General features: G+C 32.0%; 1 protein-coding gene across 1 annotated transcript in view; it reads left to right on the forward strand.

Moving 5' to 3' along the window:
• Positions 1-5,445, forward strand: part of LOC114346629 (3'-5' RNA helicase YTHDC2-like) — a 77,051-nt gene extending 71,606 nt beyond the window's left edge. The window contains exons 9-10 of the mRNA XM_050641976.1: positions 375-508; positions 4,819-5,445. Of these exons, the coding sequence (XP_050497933.1) occupies positions 375-486 (112 nt within the window). The 3' untranslated portion in view covers positions 487-508; positions 4,819-5,445. The remainder of the gene's footprint in view (positions 1-374; positions 509-4,818) is intronic.
• The last annotated feature ends 14,474 nt before the right edge of the window (positions 5,446-19,919 follow it).

The raw sequence follows: 19,919 nt of genomic DNA on the forward strand, positions 1-19,919 counted from the left end.
ACCTTTATCAGAATAAGAATAAAAGCTTGAAACAGGTACCGTTGTCTTCAAAAATGTTAGAGCTATATACTTGAAAAATTTCAGAAAAAAATGTTAAAATGGAACACGAGTTGTAGCGAGGTAAACGCAAAAAAAACGTGATTTTATTTTTTTTTTTTTTTATTTTTGGGGTAAAATTGCGATTATGACAATGTTCCCCCACATGAAATTCAAAATAAACGTCATTTTTGTGTTCAGCACCCTCGAAAATATAAAGTATGAATAAAATTAGCCATTCACCCCTCCGTGGTCAGTATCTCGAAAACTAAGCGATTTTTGAGGGGGTGCCGCTCGTGTATATACTGTGCTTTACTTTTCTTTTCTTTTTCCTTTAGACATTTAACAAACGGCGCGAACTCTAACCAGCGAGTATACGAAGGAGTAGACGGACAAATTATTGAGACATCTGTCGGATATGAGCTACTGAGAATTTACCAAGGAGTTTAAAGTTTTTTAAAATGTTAAACATGTAAGTATTAATAATTAGTTCCTTGAAAAATATGAATTATTTTTTGTTGAAATTTTGTATGGTTTTTATTTAAGGGGATGGGTACGTATTTTCGGCTGCAATTCTATTCAAATGGGGATTCATTTTTTTCGAATCCTGAGAAAACTAATAAGTATTTTTTTATGTAATTATGTTTATTTACAATCTACATCATTAAAAGAGTATTAAGTAAATTTGTTCCATGTTTTTGGGCATGAAGAAGAGACTTCCAATGATGTCTCATCTTATTCTATTGATGTTTAAGTTTTAAAATAGGTCCTGAGGCCAGGTTCTATCTAGTCTCCTTGTGGCAGAGCCGTTATGGAATAATTCCCTTACTAACTCATTGTCATGGTGAATGGTACGCTCGTTTTGTGATTCCGAGGCTCGGTGGATTTCTTCTCTGATGAAAGGTATATTTAAGTCTTCGTGAAGTGTTTGATTAGTTACATACCATGGTGCATCCACTATTAATCTTAGAACTTTAGACTGAAATCTTTGGATGATATTCAGTGATGTTGATTTTGCACAGCCCCAGAGGTGTAGTTCGTAGTACCAAATAGGTTTGAGTATTGCTTTGTACAGAAGAATTTTGTTTTTGATGTTGAGTTTTGATCTGCGTCCAAGGAGCCAATATATTTGCCGAAATTTCAAGTCTAGTTGTCTTCTTTTAGTCTGTATATGTTTTTTCCAAGTAAGACGTTGGTCTGGGGTCCAAGTTTGGGGTGACAAACTAAGAGAAAATGTAGTGTGATTTTTAATTTCAAATATTTTATTCAAAAGAAACTTTTTATTTATTCTAAGGGACTTTCGGCCCTCGATAATAATTTAGTCTTTCATTCTGCGTTTAAATTTTTTAAAAACATTTATTAGTTTCTTCAGGATTCGAAAAAAATGGAGACCATGTCCGTGGTGATATTTTCCAAATCGAACATTCGCTATCTTTGCCATACAACGCACTGAGTCAAATAGAATATTATGATGAGAAGACAGTGACAGTTTTAAATATTTGACATAGCACCGCGAATATTTTGAGTTGTTGGTTAAATAATATTGATAAGGTATTTGATAAATAATTGATTTAAGACGTGAACTTAATAAAAAGTTATTTTTTGTCTGTTATTTATGGAAGATCCAAGCAGAGAATACATCAGGATTATATTCTGTGATCCAAGTATTTTGTTATTAAAGATGTTCAAAATAATTGTAAGCGTTCCATAGTAACAATTAATTATAAAAAATTCACTTTAACGCTTTTCCTCTTTTCTCGATTGTGTATTAGTTTTTGTTGTACATATAAATTATTACAATCACTGGATACATAGTTAGTGAAAAAATTATCACATTTATTAACTGAATTAATAATTTGCAATTATACAAATAACAGTTATCCAAGAACATTCAAAAGCCAACTCTTTAAAGTTAATGATGACATTGTCAAGTAGAATGACATTCTAGTAATGTTTACATATCCATACATGTGTGAATTTTACTACACGTAATTTGCCGTGTAAAGACAGAAAAAGTAGGGATAGCCGTAAAATACTTGCGAATTATGTACCCATGGCCTTAAGAGTGTATAACATTATCCATTTTTCTGATATCTACGTGTTTTGGTTAGTATTATTAAAAAATATGCGAGATTATTAATACTTAGTGAAAGAATGTGAACATCAACAGAGTACTCTTTTTTTTACAATTTTAAAAAGATTCATGAACTTGTTGAGTGTCTTAAGAGGCAATATCAGCGCGCGGAAAATGCGTTCCAAAATAGAGCTTTACTAAGGATCTCTTTGTTAAACAAAACAATACTTACTTCCTTTTTAACTTATGGGAAATAACTCATCTCGTAACGGTGACCGATACATCACACGGAATTTACGTTAAAAGTTATCGAGACAGTTATCTGTCAGAGTTATTTTAACTTAACGCAAAACGTTAAAAATAACTTTGGTGATACATCACACGGCTGAATATAGAAAAGATGGCGAAAACGTAACGATCTATGGAAAGGTAGATGCTAAACATTAGGTTTCAGATAGGAAAAATAGGAAAATAAACAGCTGGATTCGTAGTAGAACCAAAGTAAAAGATTTTTTGACTCAAGTAACAAAACTTAACAAAGCAAATGGAGAATTGCTGGGCTTACCCTAAGACAGACCAAAATATGATATGAAACATCATGCTAGACCGAAAAAATTACGCAAGATAAAGAAATCTGGAAAAATTACGGGGGGCTTATGTCCAAAGGTAGATGTTATTGGCTGATTAGATAGATAGATAGAAATGAACTAAATAAACAAATACACAAATTTGAAAATACAAAACCTTGAACTAAACGACAAATGACAGAGATGAGTGAATGTGAATGAGAATGAGTGATGTTCCTGCACCTATAGTACATTCTTTCACGGTATTTGCTCTAAATTTTAAAGAACCGCTTGGATTGACATGAAATTTGGCATACGCATAGCTTACATGTCAAAGAAAAAAAGTGATATTGTGCCGATATGTGCTTTTGCCCTGGGAGTGACTTTCACCCCCTGTTGGGGGTGAAAAAATATATGTCCAAAATAAGTCCGGAAATGGATAAACCGACTAATTTTAAGTAACTTTTGTTCTATAGAGCTTTTTCGCCAAGTCAACACTTCGAGTTAACAAAATAACTACATTTTTAGACGGTTTTTCGCAAATAACTCAAAAAGTAAGTATTTTGTCGAAAAAAATGTTCTTAGCAAAAATATAGCCTGTAAAAAAGTAAAAAAAATGGTGTACGCGTTAGGTCTCTGGACCTCGTAGAACCAGAGTTATAGCCAATGAAAAATAGATTCATTTTCACCAAATTTCAAATATTTCGAAGGGAAACATCCAAAAAATTAAGCACTTTTTGGGGAAAACTCAATATAACTTTTTTAAAGTGTTTAAAAAAGCTTTATTTCTGTTTTTATAAAAAGTTTCTAGCATTAAATTTAAACAAGTTGCGCTCAAAATAAAGTTGGTCCCTTTTGTTTTGGCAAAAAAAATCGGGAAGACCACCCCCTAATTAGCAACTTAAATGAAATTAATCGTTACCGCTCCACAAATTATTTTACTTATGTTGTGTTTATATGATCTGTAAGTTTCATCGATTCAAAGTGCTTATTTTTGAAAAAATTTGGTTTTAAAGTAAAATTTTTAAAAGTTTTAATTTTGAAAAATATGCTTTTTTTCAAAATAACTTAAAAATTGTTAGAGATACCAAAAATCTCGAAAAACAAAAAAAGTCAGCATTGCTTTTCTGAATATCACGTATTATTTTGTTTTTCTGTTAGACAAAAATTGATTAAGATTTGGTGTTTCTAAATTTGCTTACATTCGTGATCAGTACGAGTCACTTCAACCCCTTTTAACTACAGCCCTTTCAAAAATAAGGACTTTAAACCGATGAAACTTAGAGATCATATAAACAATATATACACGAGTCAAGAAACTTGTGAAGTAACGATAAGTTCATTTGAGATACTAATTAGGGGGTGATTTTCCAGATTTTTTACCAAAAAAAGGGACTAACTTTATTTTGAGCGTAACTTGTTTACTTTTGATGCTGAAATTTTTTTTTATAAAACAAAAATGAAGCTTTTTTTAAACACTTTAAATAAGTTGTAATGAGTTTTCCCCGAAATGTGCTTCATTTTTGATTATTTCACGTTAAAGTATTCCACTTGGAATTTGACGAATATGAACCTATTTTTAATTAGCTATAACTCTGCTTCTACTAGGTATAGAGACGTGATATATACACCATTTTTTTAAATTTGTTACAGGCTATATTTTTAAGAATGTTTTTTCGACAAAACACTTATTACTTGAGTTATTTGTGTAAAAACCGTCTATAAGCGTGGTTATTTTGTTGAAAAAATGAAGATATTCACTGGCAAATAACTCGAAAAGTATTGACTTGTGAAAAAACTCTATAGAACAAAAGTTACTTAAAATTAGTCAGTTTATCCATTTCCGGACTTATTTGGACGAATATTTTTTCACCCCCAAGAGGGGGTGAAAACCACCTCCGGGGCAAAAGCACATATCGGCACAACATCACTTTTTTCTTTGACTTGTTAGCTATGTGTATGCCAAATTTCATGTCAATCCAAGCGGTTCTTTAAAATTTAGAGGTTCTGCAATATTTTACCGTTAAAGAACGTACTACTAGTGGTCGCTGAAATATTCCACTTTTTATATTATAGAATTATTATTTCAACAAAGGCAATATTTATGTTACAAAGACTAATCTCACACTTTTATTTTTTTAGAGAGAAGAATATTACCAAATATAAAAATGTACTATAGTAAGATGTTAATTGTTAAATGAATTTATTTATTATAGCTAATAGTTCTTTAAAGAGGTGGATAATACAACATTTGAATAAAAAATATATATACTGTAATGGCAAAACAATCATCAATGTACGTTATGCACTCAATAATGTCATCAAAAATACCAACCTAATCTTGTCGTCGAGTAAAAAGTTTCCAGTTTCATTATAACCAGTGGCGGCTGGTGATATTTTGTTCAATGGGGCGTTGATTCGAAAATACCAAAAATAAATAGGCTCTTACAAAAGCCTACTTCTCAAGATGACACTGTATCCTTCTATTTTTATCGGAGATAAGTCTGGAGAATTTTGTCCAACTAAAGTTTTTTCGATTGAGAACATAGCAAGTGCCGTCAGTTTTTCTTCGGCATTGTACTCCTTAGAAACATCTTGATCAATTTCAAAGTAGAGGAACATCTTTTCGTTTCTGTAGTTGTCATTGGCATATTTATTACAATCATCAAAATTTTACTTATGTCACAAAATGTTAAATCCAAACCATATGACACTATTAAAGGACATCGCACACATCTTATGGAAAATATAATGTCACTCAAATTCAATAAAATTTATACGAATAGATTCGTTTTAAATTAACGGTCAAATCTTATTATTGCGCCAGCTCTATATTTTCAATAATAAGAGCAGAAATTGATATAAATAAATCTGAAATCAAATGGATACGTACATAAGTTAGAGAGAGAAAAAATATTTTAAAACACCCAAATTGTCGGTACTCCATAAATCAGAGGATTAGTTTCACTAATTCGCTTAGGCCCAGGTTTAAGCTCTTTTGAATAGCACCCAGAGCAATAATGATGGTAACTGACACTTTTACTGACTCAAAAAATGTGATTTCGATAAACTTTAATTGCAATTTGCGCCGTAATTAATCATAATTAAGAGTTGGCGCAATGATAAGATTTGGCCGTTAATTTAAAACGAATCTATTCGTATAAATTTTATTGAATTTGAGAGACATTATATTTTCCATAAGATGTGTGCGATGTCCTTTACAGAAATTAAGCAACCGATTGCATTTTCGTTTTCTTGCTCAGGTATTTTTTAATAATTCACACACCCTCATTGCCATTTCTAAATACTTCAAATTAACTTTATCAACACAAAACCATTATGTACGTATCTGGGCGTAATACTACCAATAAAATGTTAAGTTTTATCCTGGGGCTTCTTTCTAAGCGCCCATATGATAGACATATAATAGGCTAAGCTCCTTGCTTGTTTCGAAATTAGCGATTCTAGTTACTGCTTGTCATTTCCATGGTAACCGCATGCCTTTATCGGGCGTTATGAGATCAGCTCCGAATATAGTGCGAACGCTTAAAACAAATGTAATTATTGTAAAATTTAGTTCGGTTGAAATATGAAAATGTAACATTTATTGTTTGCAAATACACGGGGAACGGCGGTCCCCCGTGGCTCTCCCTCACCAGCCACTACTGGCAATAGCCGTCACCAAAAGGTAACCTGTAAAGATATTGGCGACATTGTATTGTTGAGCATGTATCTTTGTATATTAATCATTACTTGATAACATGCCAATTTTTCCGTTTTTCTATATTTTTGACCCATTTCTATTTTAAAATTTTTACACGGCTTTGGTGGCAAAATGCCAATTTATTTATATTATGATAGTTCCTTTGCCTGGGGTGTAAGTTATCGTAATGATTAACAGACTTTCCTTGTCATTTCTTTCTGAGTTTATTCATTTTCGTCAGTCCAACTTTCCGTAGGTTATTTGTCTCTCTTGTATTTCGTTTGTAATAGTCATTATTTATGGTTTTTGGTTGTCTATCTTTCAACATAATTTTCCATTTTTCCGCCCATTTGTTTACCCTATATTTTAATACTTCTTTGTTACTTTCAAATACTATGAAATATAATATGAGAGTTACAGTTGTCAGCTTTAGTTTCCTGTGATCTAGGTGAATTTCTTTAATCTGCTTATTTATTTCCTTAGAAATATAGTTCATGATTGTTTTAAGTAAAAACGGGCTCATAACGCTTCCCTATCGGAGTTCTTTATTTGTGGTGAATGTATTTGACCTCATACCATCTAATTGTACAATGTTGTGTGTTTCTATAAGGATTTTTAAATCCTAATTATTTTTTCATTTACCTTTACCTCTTTATTATATTCTACAGTTTCTCATGGTTTATTTATACTTTTGGCAGCTTTTTCTGGGTCTATGTTGCAGATGTATATCTTTTTATTTATCGCTAATATTTTTTCATAAATCTGCCTCATTACGAATAACCAGCCTTTGCTGATTTTTCTGCTCGAAATCCTGCTTGGGTTGAAATTATTTTTTTTTCCTATTTTTCCCTTGGCCTTCTTTCAATAATTATCCGTTGAGTGGGACTATAATATATATTTTTAAACAGTTGTTGTTTTCCGTTTTTAAGCCTTTTATTAGAGTTCGATTTAACATATTTGCATTTCCTTTCGATGCATTTTTCATTTTTGTTCAGAATTCCTTTCAGGATTTTATTTTGTCTTTGACCATTAGTTTAGTTTTCTCTTCCTGTACTTTATTTACATCTTCAGTAGTCTTCCGTATTTTTGTTATTTCCAAGATATTCCTTCCACGGGTGTTTCTTCTTATTTTTTCTTTTGTTCCACGAAGGTGTGTGTGGTTTCTTTTATTTTTGTTTTACACACCCCACACACTTCTGCTACTGTTGTTATGATCGTTTTGAACATGTGTCATAACTCTTCAAAGTTATTATTGTCTATTGTCTGGTATAGGTTCTAGTGTTTGTAACTACCGGTTTGTGCTTGTCGTGAACTTTTTTTTGTTCTTTGCTTGTGTTTTTTAGATTCTTTCTGTAGGGATTTTTTGTCCGGGATTATTTGTCCGGCCACCTTTCAGTGTTACTCTTGCGAAGTTATCCTTCATGAAGTAGGTTTTGGTTATCTTTTGCAGTTGAGATTATACCTAAATTTTGTTTTTAACGTGATATTTGATAGATCGTGTGTGCCATTGAAGCAAAATCCTGCAGGTGTGTTAGTTACATTATTTTAATAGTTTAGTTAAAAACACCTCTAGTTATCTGCCTTTTTAAAAGAAAAAAAAAAAGACTTAATAAGAATTAATAAGACTGAGTTCCTAATTGTTTGTAATAATTATTGTAATCATTTTACTTAGATATAAGTCAAACTTGAGATTATTATTTAGATATAAGTTAATTTATGATTTCCTTTTTTTTAACAATTTTTAATTCGTAAAATATTTTGCTTTTAAACAGCGTAAACTGGAGCAAAATTTTCCCAAAATTCACGTTTTTCGGTGTATGTTACTAAAACCTATTCTATTAGAATTTTTCAATTTTATATAGTTCCTATCTTCCTATTAGAGGTAAAACTCACTAACTACACTTTTTAGAAAGTGAAGTAAAATCGTTTTAAGGAAAAAGGACCTAGCCGGGTAAGATGATGAAAACTGACCCCAACTCGATTCGAATTCCATATAGGTCATCATTTAGCATATATAGTGAAACTCACTTTCTGAAATTTTTAGCCCCCTAGGTGGTCATGTGACCCACCTAGAGCCTAATTAGGGTTTTTATGTTTTTATTTTTTATCTCAGCCGCATCGAGAACTAGCGAAAAACTTTAAATAAAACAGTTGTAAGCTTTAAAAAGTTCTGTCCGAATTTTTTTTTATTTTTGGCGGGAAATTTAAATTTTAGAACGATTTTAAAATTTTAAATGAGTATAAAAAAATAACTAAGACATTCGTTTTTACGAAAAAAATATATAACGTGTATTTTTGCATAATGTTTCACCCTGAATTTTTTCAAATTTTTAAAATTGGTGAAACGCACCTTTAAAAATAAAAAACCGCTTTTTCGGTTTTTTTTTTCGTTTTTTGATACAATTTTATACATATTTTTCAAAAAAGGTAACACCCTCACTAGAATAGGTAAAAAACTAAAAAATAATTGGGGTTTGCCTAATAAAAATTTTTTGTAACGCCATCCATTTTCAAGATACAGGGCGTTGAAGAAAACAAAATTTTACACATTTTTTACGATTTTGCCGAAACTACTGGCAACGTTATAATAAAACTTTAAGAGGTAGTTATTGTGCATGTTTTGACATACAATTAAGGATTTGATATTCATCATTGGCGCGCATTGGGGTAATGATCTGAACTTTTCAAAGAAAAAAAGATGTACGCCACTGACATATTTCAAATTAACAATCATTTTTGAATTCCTCGTTTAATTTGCGATAAAAAAAACTATCTTCTCATTTTTTCATACGACGCGCCGTTTTGCTGCAAAAAATAAAATATCTTAACGCTTCCAAAGTATTCGAATTAGTTTTTGAATAAAAATGGCGCGTCGTATGAAAAAATAGGAAGATAGATTTTTTGTCACAAATTGAACGAGGAATTCAAAAACTATTGTTAATTTGAAATATGTCAGTGGCGTACTATCTTTTTTCTTTAAAAAGTTCAGACCATTACACCTATGCGCGCCAATGATAAATATAAAATTCTTAATTGTATGTCAAAAAATGCACAACCGCTACCTCTTAAAACTCGCAAAATGTGTAAAATGTTGTTTTCTTCAACGCTCTGTATCTTGAAAATGGATGGCATTACAAAAAATTTTTATTAAGCAAACCCCAATTATTTTTCAGTTTGTTACCTATTCTAGTGACGGTGTTACCTTTTTTAAAAAATATGTATAAAATTGTATCAAAAAAACGAAAAAAAAAACCGAAAAAATGCGGTTTTTTATTTTTAAAGGTGCGTTTCACCAATTTTAAAAATTTGAAAAAATTCAGGGTGAAATATTATGCAAAAATACACGTTATATATTTTTTTCGTGAAAACGAATGTTTTGGTTATTTTTTTATACTCATTTAAAATTTTAAAATCGTTTTAAAATTTAAATTTCTCGCCAAAAATTAAAAATAAAAATTCGGACAGAACTTTTTAAAGCTTACAACTTTTTTATTTAAAGTTTTTAGCTAGTTCTTGATGCGGATGAGATAAAAAATAAAAACCCTAATTAGGCTCTAGGTAGGTCACATGACCACCTAGGGGGTTAAAAATTTCAGAATGTTAGTTTCACTATATATGGCTAAACGGTAACCTATATGGAATTCGAATCAAGTTGGGGGCAGTTTTCATCCTCTTACCCGGCTAGGCCCATTGTTGTGTAAAGCCCCTTAGACCCCCTCTGTATTCGCGCCTGGTCCAGGCACCCAGTGTATTCATAACAAGATAAGAATTAAAATTTCGCTCATCCAATTTGAATTCGGTGTGATTTCCCACTTTTAAAAACAAAAAACAAATAGAAATGTAGCAGCACTGTACTAGTAGAAAAAAATTTAACAAGACAGAAAAAAATTGCTCCAGTTTATGATATTAATGTTGTGGGATACCGTTTTATCGTCTTTCATTGTGTTTACATTAACATTTTGTATTTTGTAATAGCAAGTTTTAGTGCAATATGTTTTGCTGTTAACACTTACTCGTACATACGAGTCTTTATGCGAGCAAGGACTGTGCTACTTTTTTTAATAATAGGCTTGCTTTTTTCCCATTTCTTTTTACTTTAAGTATTCAAAGATGCAAACATTTGCACAAGCTTCTGGAATGCGATTTTGTTGTCTAATTTGCTCATAATATACTATATTATACTCACCTATACTCACATATACACCTATACCTCAAATGATTTTTTATTAAAAATTGAAATTGGGGAGATTATGTGCTAAAGAGTACACACAAGTGATAAAATGGTTTAGTCGAGAAAAATTCAGTTAAAGTTAATTTTACATAGTAAATTATACAGAAAATTATCACCTATGGACTTATTTTGAATTCATTTTATACATTTTATTTATCTTATTGTAAAAACTTTTTTAAAATTAGTATTTATTTTCATTCAAAATATTTGAAATTTTTCAAAAACGTTTGCACTTTTACCCCTCTGCTTCAAATTTGCACTTGTTTCTCTTTGTCACTTGAGTATGTTACGAATTTCTTAAAGTAAAATAAAAGAAAAATTACATACCACATTTTATTCTTAAAAAAACATTTATTCATCATAATCTGAGACCAGGTCCATTTCATATTCCAACGGAGTATCCACTTCCAATACTTCTGAGTTTCTTTAATGTTGAAGGTTTCGCGATTTTGACCTTCATCGTGGCTTAAATTACGATAAAAATCGTGGTAAAGGGTAGAAGTTGCAACACATTTTTATGTTGCAACCACTCCAAAATACATTTTAGGAGTTTTATTTTGATGGGACGGAAGTTCGATATATATCGGGTGTTCTACAGCATCCGCCGTTTCCCGTATCCTATTCGCCATGCTTTTCGGTCACGAATATCTTCCTCGTTGAGTTGTCTACTGTTCATTGCTTTCTCTACATCTTGTATCCATGTTCTCTTCGGTCTACCTCTTTTTCTTCTCTCGGGTGGTGCATACTGGATCATTTTCTTGGGCCATCTTGTTGGTCCCATTCTGTGAACATGCCCGTACCATATTAATCTTTTTTGTTCTATTCTGTCTATAATATCCTTTTCTACTTCCATTCTTTCTTTATTTCTTCGTTTGGGATATGCTGCAGTTTAGATATTCTGCAGCTTCTTCTAAGCGCGTCCATTTCTAAAGCTTGAAGTCTTTTATTTTGTCCGTCTTTTACTTCCCACACTTCCGAGTTGTACAGGACAATTCCTTCCACGATAGTTTGGTAGATTTTTTTCTTTATCTGATTTTGCAGTCCTGTACTCCACCAAATGCCATTCAGCTGTTTTATAGCTTTTCTTCCTTGACTTATTCGATATTCTATATCTTGATCGCATGTGGAGTTTTTGTCAAAAATAGAACCTAGATATTTAAATTCATCACATCCTTTTATGTATTCCCCTTCTAATTCTAAGTCTTCAGATCACCTCCTACTACAAGGTATTCAGTTTTCTCCATGCTCATTTCCAAACCCCATTTTCGGTACTCCTCTTTCAATTTTCTAATCATGTAACTGGCGTCATCTTTATCAGCAGCAATCACAACTTGGTCGTCAGCAAATAGCAACGTATACAAATAAGAATCTCCTACTGGTATCCCCATTGTTTGGCATTTCCTAGTCCAATATTTTAACACATGTGTAAGGTAAATTTTAAATAAAGTTGGCGACAGACAGCATCCCTGCAAAAGGCCTTTCGATGTTTCAAAGGTATTTGAAAGTTTCGTTCCAATTTTAATTGCTGTTGTTGCATTAGCATAGAGATCTTTTATTGTTTGGATGTATTTTCTATTTAAAGTGGTTTGTTGTAATACCTCAAACATTTTTTCTCTGGGAACGGTATCGTATGCTTTTTTTAAGTCTACAAATACCATGTGAGTTTCTAGATTTCTAACAGAACGTTTTTCTAGTAGTTGCCTTATGCAGAAAATGTTATCTGTGCATGATCTACCTGCCCTAAATCCACTTTGTTCTTCGGAATCTTGCCACTCTTTTTTTATCCGTTTCTTTATTATTCGTCCGTACAGTCTTCCAGCTGAGCTGGTCACACTAATGCCTCTATAATTATTACAATTTTTCCTACCACCCTTTTTGTATATAGCGGTAGTTATGGAGTTTTTCCACTCAGAGGGCACGCCACTACTGCCTGAAAGGCATCCGTTGAATATTTCAACTAAAATTTCTTTTGCCTGTGTCGTGCTGTGCTTAATGAGTTCTATTGGAATACCTCCAGGACCACGAGCTTTTCATTTCTCTTAACGTTAGTTCTAGTTCTTGAATTGTTATATCTTCTAGTTGTTCCAGGTTGTTTGGGGCGATGATGGTTTGCCTTACATATTCCTGTCTATTCTCTTGCAATTAGACAAGGCGAAAACGGCGGGTTCGAAGGGAAAAATATTCCCATGAGATTTTTTTGCATAAGATAGATAGATAGAATTTTATTGTTTATAAAAACTTTACAGTTTCATAACAAGAAATTTAGTTCGCTACATGTACATAAATAACTTAGATATAAATAGCATTAAAAAAGTATAAAAATGCAAGTAAGTTCTAGAATACAACCTTATAAATATATAGACATACCTATATTACATATTATATAAACATACACACCTATACCCACCTACCCGCATACACATACATATACATAATTACATATCTAGTAAGATTTTTTTGCATAATCACATTCGTGAGACATTCCAGAATAAGGTTCAAGAAGTCGCCCAAGTGAAAAGTGGGCCAATTTTTTTTAACAATTTTTTTTAATCAAATTGCAAGAATCAATATTTTTGGCCCGAACAATTTTTTCTTTAATGTTTTGGACCATTCTGGACAAAAAACGTCTCTTATAATTTTTCTCTAAAGTTGATCGTTTTCGACTTATAAGCAATTTAAAATTGAAAAAAAAACGAAAAATGGCGATTTTCAAGGCTTAATAACTCTGTTAAAAGTTATTATTATGAAAGTCAATATATGACTAAATCAAAGTTTGAAGCCCCCCCTACAAGATCCTGAAGAAATTTTTGTCATTATTTTATTACTAAGCTGTTATTTTTAAGTAATAATAATAAGCGCCATGCACGTGTGCGGGGCTGTAAATGCTGAGTGCGAGAGAGAAGCTATTCCAGCAGTCCAATTGTGCATCTTACTCGCACTCACATTTACAGCACCGTCAATACGATACAACCACTCATTGTTATTAATTAAAAATAACAGCTTAGTAGTAAATTAATGACACAGATTTCTTCAGGATCATGTAACGGCGACTTTAAACTTTGATTTAGTCACTTTCTGACTTTCAAAATAATAATTTTTGACCGAGTTATTAAGCCTTAAAAATGGCCATTTTCGCGTTTTTCAAATTTTAACTTGCTTATAACTCGAAAAAGATCAACTTTAGAGAAAAATTATAAGAGCCCTTTTTTGTCCAGAATGGTCCAAAAAACCTAAAAAAAATTAGTCCGGGCCAAAATATTGATTTTTGCAATTTGATTAAAAAAAAATTATTAAAAAAAAATTGGCCCACTTTTCTCGTGGGCGACCTCTTGAACCTTATTCTGGGATGTCTCACGAATGTGATTATGCAAAAATATCTCATGGGAATATTTTTCCCAAAGAACCCGCCGTTTCCGCCTTGTCTAAATAGGTTTCTAAAGTATGTTTCCCACTCGTTTATATTTATAAGGGATATCTGGCATCTTTCTTGTACGTTTTGTCTTGAATTTGATATTGTTCTCCAAGCTTCTCTGCTTTTTGTTCCTCCCATAAGAGTGTCTATTTCTTCACATTTCTTCAGCCACATATTTTCTTTGGTTTTAATCACTTCTTTTTTTGTTTCCATTCTTATTCTTGCATAGGTTTTTCGGTCTTCTGAGCAATTGGTACTGAGCCATTTTTGATATGCTTCTTTTTTTCCGTCGTCTTTTCTTTTAAAGAATCTGTAAACCAAGGGTGATGAGTGTTATTTGAGGATTTTTCCCCTAACGCTTCGAATGCAGCTTCATGTAAGCACTTTTTTAGCCGATCATATTTTTCGGAAGTTCGATGACTGATTAAATTTCTGCAGGTCGTCCCACCCTTTTAAATTTTTCCCAAATCAACAATGCTAAAGGCTGACAGTGTATCCTTGTAAAAAAATGTGCAAGGTATCTGCTTTTCAAAATCAAATCATTGCATTCTGCGCAAGCCCTTCACTTGGTTGTTCATCATTATCTCGGCTAAAGAAGATATACTTTTAAAATCATTTACATCCATTTTGTTCACCAAGAACTTTTTACTGGATTTAGCCACAACATCCATCCAATTAATCTAGACAAAAACAAAGCATGTTTTTCTTTTTAGTTTTTCAGTCACTCCAAAGTTTTGATCACATTCCATGAAAGAATGACCAGGTATTAAAAAATGATGGTCTATAGTTTCAATTTGTATATACAGGGTGTTAGTAAATAAGTATGAAAAACTTTAAGGGATAATTCTACATGAAAAAATAATGGCAGTCTGCTCTATAAACGTATTTCCACAAATGCTTTGTTTCCGAGATACAGGGTGTTGAAATTGTTATTTCAAACTGCCAATTTGTTTATCGCTCTAAGACCGGTTGAGATATGAAAATTAAACTTGGTTGGTTTAAAGAGGTAGTTATTGTGCATTTTTTGGCAAACAAATAACAATTTTATATTCATCATTGGCGCGCCTACGGGTAATGGTCTGAATTTTTTTTTAAGAAAAAAAAATGGTACGCCACAGAAATTTCAAATTAAAAATTATTTTTGTATTTCACGTTTAATTTATGAAAAAAAACCTTTCTTGTATTTTTTTCCTATGGTGCACCGTTTTTATGCGAAAAAATAAAACATCTTCGAGCGTATTTTTCATGTATTTCATATATAATAATAACAGAAAATATTACTAAAAATATTTTAACTAGGTGCAAAGCTACAACAAATGTTCAAAATTACCTCCTTTAAAGGTGACAGAATAATTTTATATTCACCATTGGCGCCCGTACAGGTAATGGTCTGAATTTTTTAAAGAAAAAAAAATAGTACGCCACTGAGAAACGTCACATTAAAAATCATTTTTGAATTCCTGGTTCAATTTACGACAAAAAACCATTCTTGTGTTTTTTTCGTGTGCGGAGCCGTTTTTATACAAAAAAATAAAACATCTTAACGCTTACACATTATTCGAGGTAGATTCCATATGCATATAAACTTATTTCTAATACTTTGTAAACGTTAAGATATTTTATTTTTTTGCATAAAAACGGCGCCTTATATGAAAAGAAGATAAAAACGATTTTTTGTCGTAAATTGAACGAGCAATTCAAAAATGATTTTTAATTTGACATATCTCAGTGGCGTACTATATTTTTCTTTAAAAAATTCGGGCCATTTCCCGTACGCGTGCCAATGGTGAATATAAAATCACTCTGTCACCTTTAAAGGAGGCAATTTTAAACATTTGTTGTAGCTTTGCACATAGTTAAAATCTTTTTATAAATTTTTTCTGTTATTGTTCTAGTTTGACATTATTATATTGGATAGTTCTTGATAATGTATTACGAAATAAAAAATACGCGCGAAGATGTTTTATTTTTTTGCATAAAAACGGTGCACCATATGAAAAAAAGACAAGAAAGGTTCTTTATCATAAATTAAACGTGAAATACAAAAATAATTTTTATTTTGAAATATCTCGGTGGCGTACTATTTTTTTCTTTAAAAAAATTCAGACCATTACCCGTAGGTGCGCCAATGATGAATATAAAATTGTTATTTGTTTGCCAAAAAATGCTCAATAAATACCTCTTGAAACCCACCAAATCTAATTTTCATAGCTTAAAAGGCCTTAAAGCAATAAAAAAATTCGCAGTTTGAAAAAAAATTTCAACGCCCCGTATCTTGGAAACGAAGTATTTGCTGACATATGTTTATTGAGCAAAAGGTCATTATTTTTTCATGTAGAATTACCCCTTAAAGTTTTTCATACTTATTTACTAACACCCTGTATAGTACAACATAGTTACAAAGTTTAATAATAGGCTTGTTTTGGTTTTACCCTCCTGCATTATTGACTAACTGCGCTAATGTGCTTAAAAGTGGGCAGTAAGCTTAAAATGAACTTCATGAAATTATATCCTCAGATGGTCAAAAGGTTGTTCGCATATTTTGTATTATTATTTCACTCATTTTGAATACTTTTTAAGAGCTCTATTTGAAAAGATGCTAAACGATTCACTAAAAATAATATCCAAAATCGTACAGCCAAAGGGATACACGTATAGTTACACATGTTTGCTGCAAACTCTTTTTAAATATTTCGTAAGCAGTCAAACTAGAACCTGCGATATGTCGCCACCAGTATCTCTTTGCCACTAAATTTTTAGTACTATCTATTATTACTTTGTGCACTTAATTCATTTTACAATATTTTGTCACTTGTACCCCTTAGCATCTAGTTCCCTCAATTATTTTATTACACTCAGGTGCAAAAAAAATCGATCCACTGAAAATTTGGTCATTTTTGATGTCTCGAATTTCCTAAACCTGTTGTCCGATTAAAGTAATTTTTTTACCATGTTATAGCCTTTTTCATTAACAATATCGCTGTAATAATATTGTTGTTAGACAGATAAAATGTCATTGTATACCTGGTGTACGAAGCAAACTGTGTTTTTTTCTCAAAGTTCGCACCACCCTGTGGACTATTCTAGCACTTATAAAATACTGAAATTAAAACCCAACTATAGCACCAGATTTTCTAACATTCTGTTTTTAGATTCATTCACTTATGTTGGATAATAAAAAAGTTAGGTACTTTAACAACTGGCCATGTTCGTCATCAGTACAGGGTGTTTCTAAATAAGTGCGACAAACTTTAAGGGGTAATTTTACATGAGAAAATAATGATAGTTTCTTTTATAATTATGTCCGCAAACGCTTCGTTTCCTAGATACGGGATGTTCAATTTTTGTTTACAAAATGACGATTTATTTATTGCTTTAAAACCAGTTAAGATATGCAAATACAATTTGGTGGGTTTTAAGACGTAGTTATTGCACATCTTTTGACATACAATTAAGAATTTAATATTCGCTATTGGCGCGCAAACGGGTATTATTACCGATCATATTACCCGTATGCACGCCGATGGTGAATATAAAATTCTTAATTGTATGTCAAAAGATGTGCAATAACTACGTCTTAAAACCCACCAAATTTTATTTGCATATTTTAACTGGTTTTAAAGCAATAAATAAATCGTCATTTTTTAAACAAAAATTGAACATCCCGTATCTCGGAAAGGAAGCGTTTGCGGACATATGTTTATAAAGCAAACTGTCATTATTTTCTCATGTAAAATTACCTCTTAAAGTTTGTCGCACTTATTTAGAAACACCCTGTACTGATGACGAACATGGCCAGTTGTTAAAGTACCTAAATTTTTTATTATCCAACATAAGCGAATGAATATAAAAACAGAATGTTGAGAAAACCTGAGGCTATAGTTGTGTTTTAATTTCAGTATTTTATAAATGCTAGAATAGTCCACAGGGTGGTGCGAACTTTGAGAAAAAAAAAACACAGTTTGGTTCGTACACCCGGTATACAATGACAGTTTATCTGTCTAACAACAATATTATTACATCGATATTGTTAATGAATAAGGCTACAACATGGTAAAAATATCACTTAAATCGGACAACAGGTTTAGGAAATTTGAGACATAAAATATGACCAAATTTTCAGTGGATCGATTTTTTTGCACCCGAGTGTATATGATGAAAGGGGCGAGATCTCAATCATTCTGTTTTTTATTACGACTAAAATTTTATTTCTGTTCATGTTACACACGAAAGCGTATAAAATGGTGCCTTTTATTTTAGTATTTTTGAAACGTTTCACCGGTAAGCGTCCAGTGACTCAGGGCGAAAATTGGTGCTTGCTGTAACCAAGGGCGGATCCAGGATCGATTTTCGGAGGGGGGCATGAACTTTTTGGGGAGGTACCGGGTGGTCTATGGGAAAAATTTAAATTAGGGTTAACATGGTGAGTTTTAAGGCACTTGTCGCACACTTTTTAGTGTCATAAATACATTCAAAACTTATCGTTATTAAAGTATTTTATTTGTCTAGCAACGAAAAATCAGCATTTTTTTTTAATTCTCGAGGGGGGCATGGTCCCCATGATGCCCTTTCTGGATCCGCCCTTGACTGTAACTGACTGTAACTTTATTTACGTAATTTGTAATTAAGTTGTAAAATTGAGAATTCATTGAATTTAGTAAACAAATTTAAGTTTAGTAAGAAGTATTTTTTGTTTGTTTTGATAATAATTATTACCTTATTTGTTTAAAATTTATTGGTTTACCTTTTTTGTTCAATTTGTATCAATAAACATGAGTTTCATATATTGTTTTTCATTGTAAAGAAGAATAATATTCTCTAGAGCAGCATTTGGAGGAATCATTTTATATTGATCGGGCTTGACCAACTTGACCAATATGATTTGTTTATATTAGCCTGGTTGATTTATTTTCTGCTACCAGCTTGGTTCCCCATACATCTGGGCTATTTTATTGTTACTTCTTATATGCCTCCGATCTATTTAGTTGATCTGTACTCTTCCTTGTAAGAATCCAAATCTGTCAGATTCTATTTCTGTTTCGGTTATGGCAGCACATATACATATATGTTTAGCTTTGTTTCCATTGATTAGTAGCCCTTCTTCTCTGTTTTTTTCTCGAACCTAAAGAAAGCCTCCATCCTTAACCTGGTCTTTCCTATTAGATCGATATCATCTGCAAATGCCAACAGTAAGTTTGGTCCTTCTCGACGGAATAATATAGTCGGTTTTTTTATTCTTGCACTTCTAATTATGTATTCCAGAGCTAAGTTGAAGAGTTCTGAAAAAGCATCTCCCTGTTTTAGTCCATTGTTTATTTCAAATTTCTCCGAGCATTGTTGTCCAGGAGTGACAGATTCCATAGAAATTAGAGATTGTAATAGGTTGGAACCGAACCTATTCCAGAAACCTAATGCCAGTTTCTGATTCCAAGGTGAAAAGACTATATCGATCGCCCTAGCTTGTTCCTAGTTGTGCCACTATTTGCGCTGCATCAAAGTACCCCGCACAAACCTTATAGAAATTAGGCCCCAGTGGATTTAGTTCATACTTTGCGAAAATACTCTTTGAAGCATCCTGATAAAAAGTTCTCATGGGCACAACTTAATCGTATGAAGGATTTTCAAGATATAGAGGCACAAACTCGGAAAATTATAAGATTTACTGGGTATTCCAATTCCCTGAGTTATTGGTTATCTGGCAACATGTAGAAGTTTAGATCAAGAAAAGGTACTAGCGGTCTAGGATTTTTTCCTGGCGACCTTTACTTTGACCTTGACCTTCAACGGACGTCATCTTCTAGAGTTTCGAGAGTTTTCGGCATTAAATTGATATAAACAGGGTTATATCAGTATACTCATGGGTTTTTGGGATCGCTAAACACGAATATGTCATCAGA

The sequence above is a fragment of the Diabrotica virgifera genome, chromosome 1 (genome assembly GCF_917563875.1).
Source record: "Diabrotica virgifera virgifera chromosome 1, PGI_DIABVI_V3a".
NCBI lineage: Eukaryota > Metazoa > Arthropoda > Insecta > Coleoptera > Chrysomelidae > Diabrotica > Diabrotica virgifera.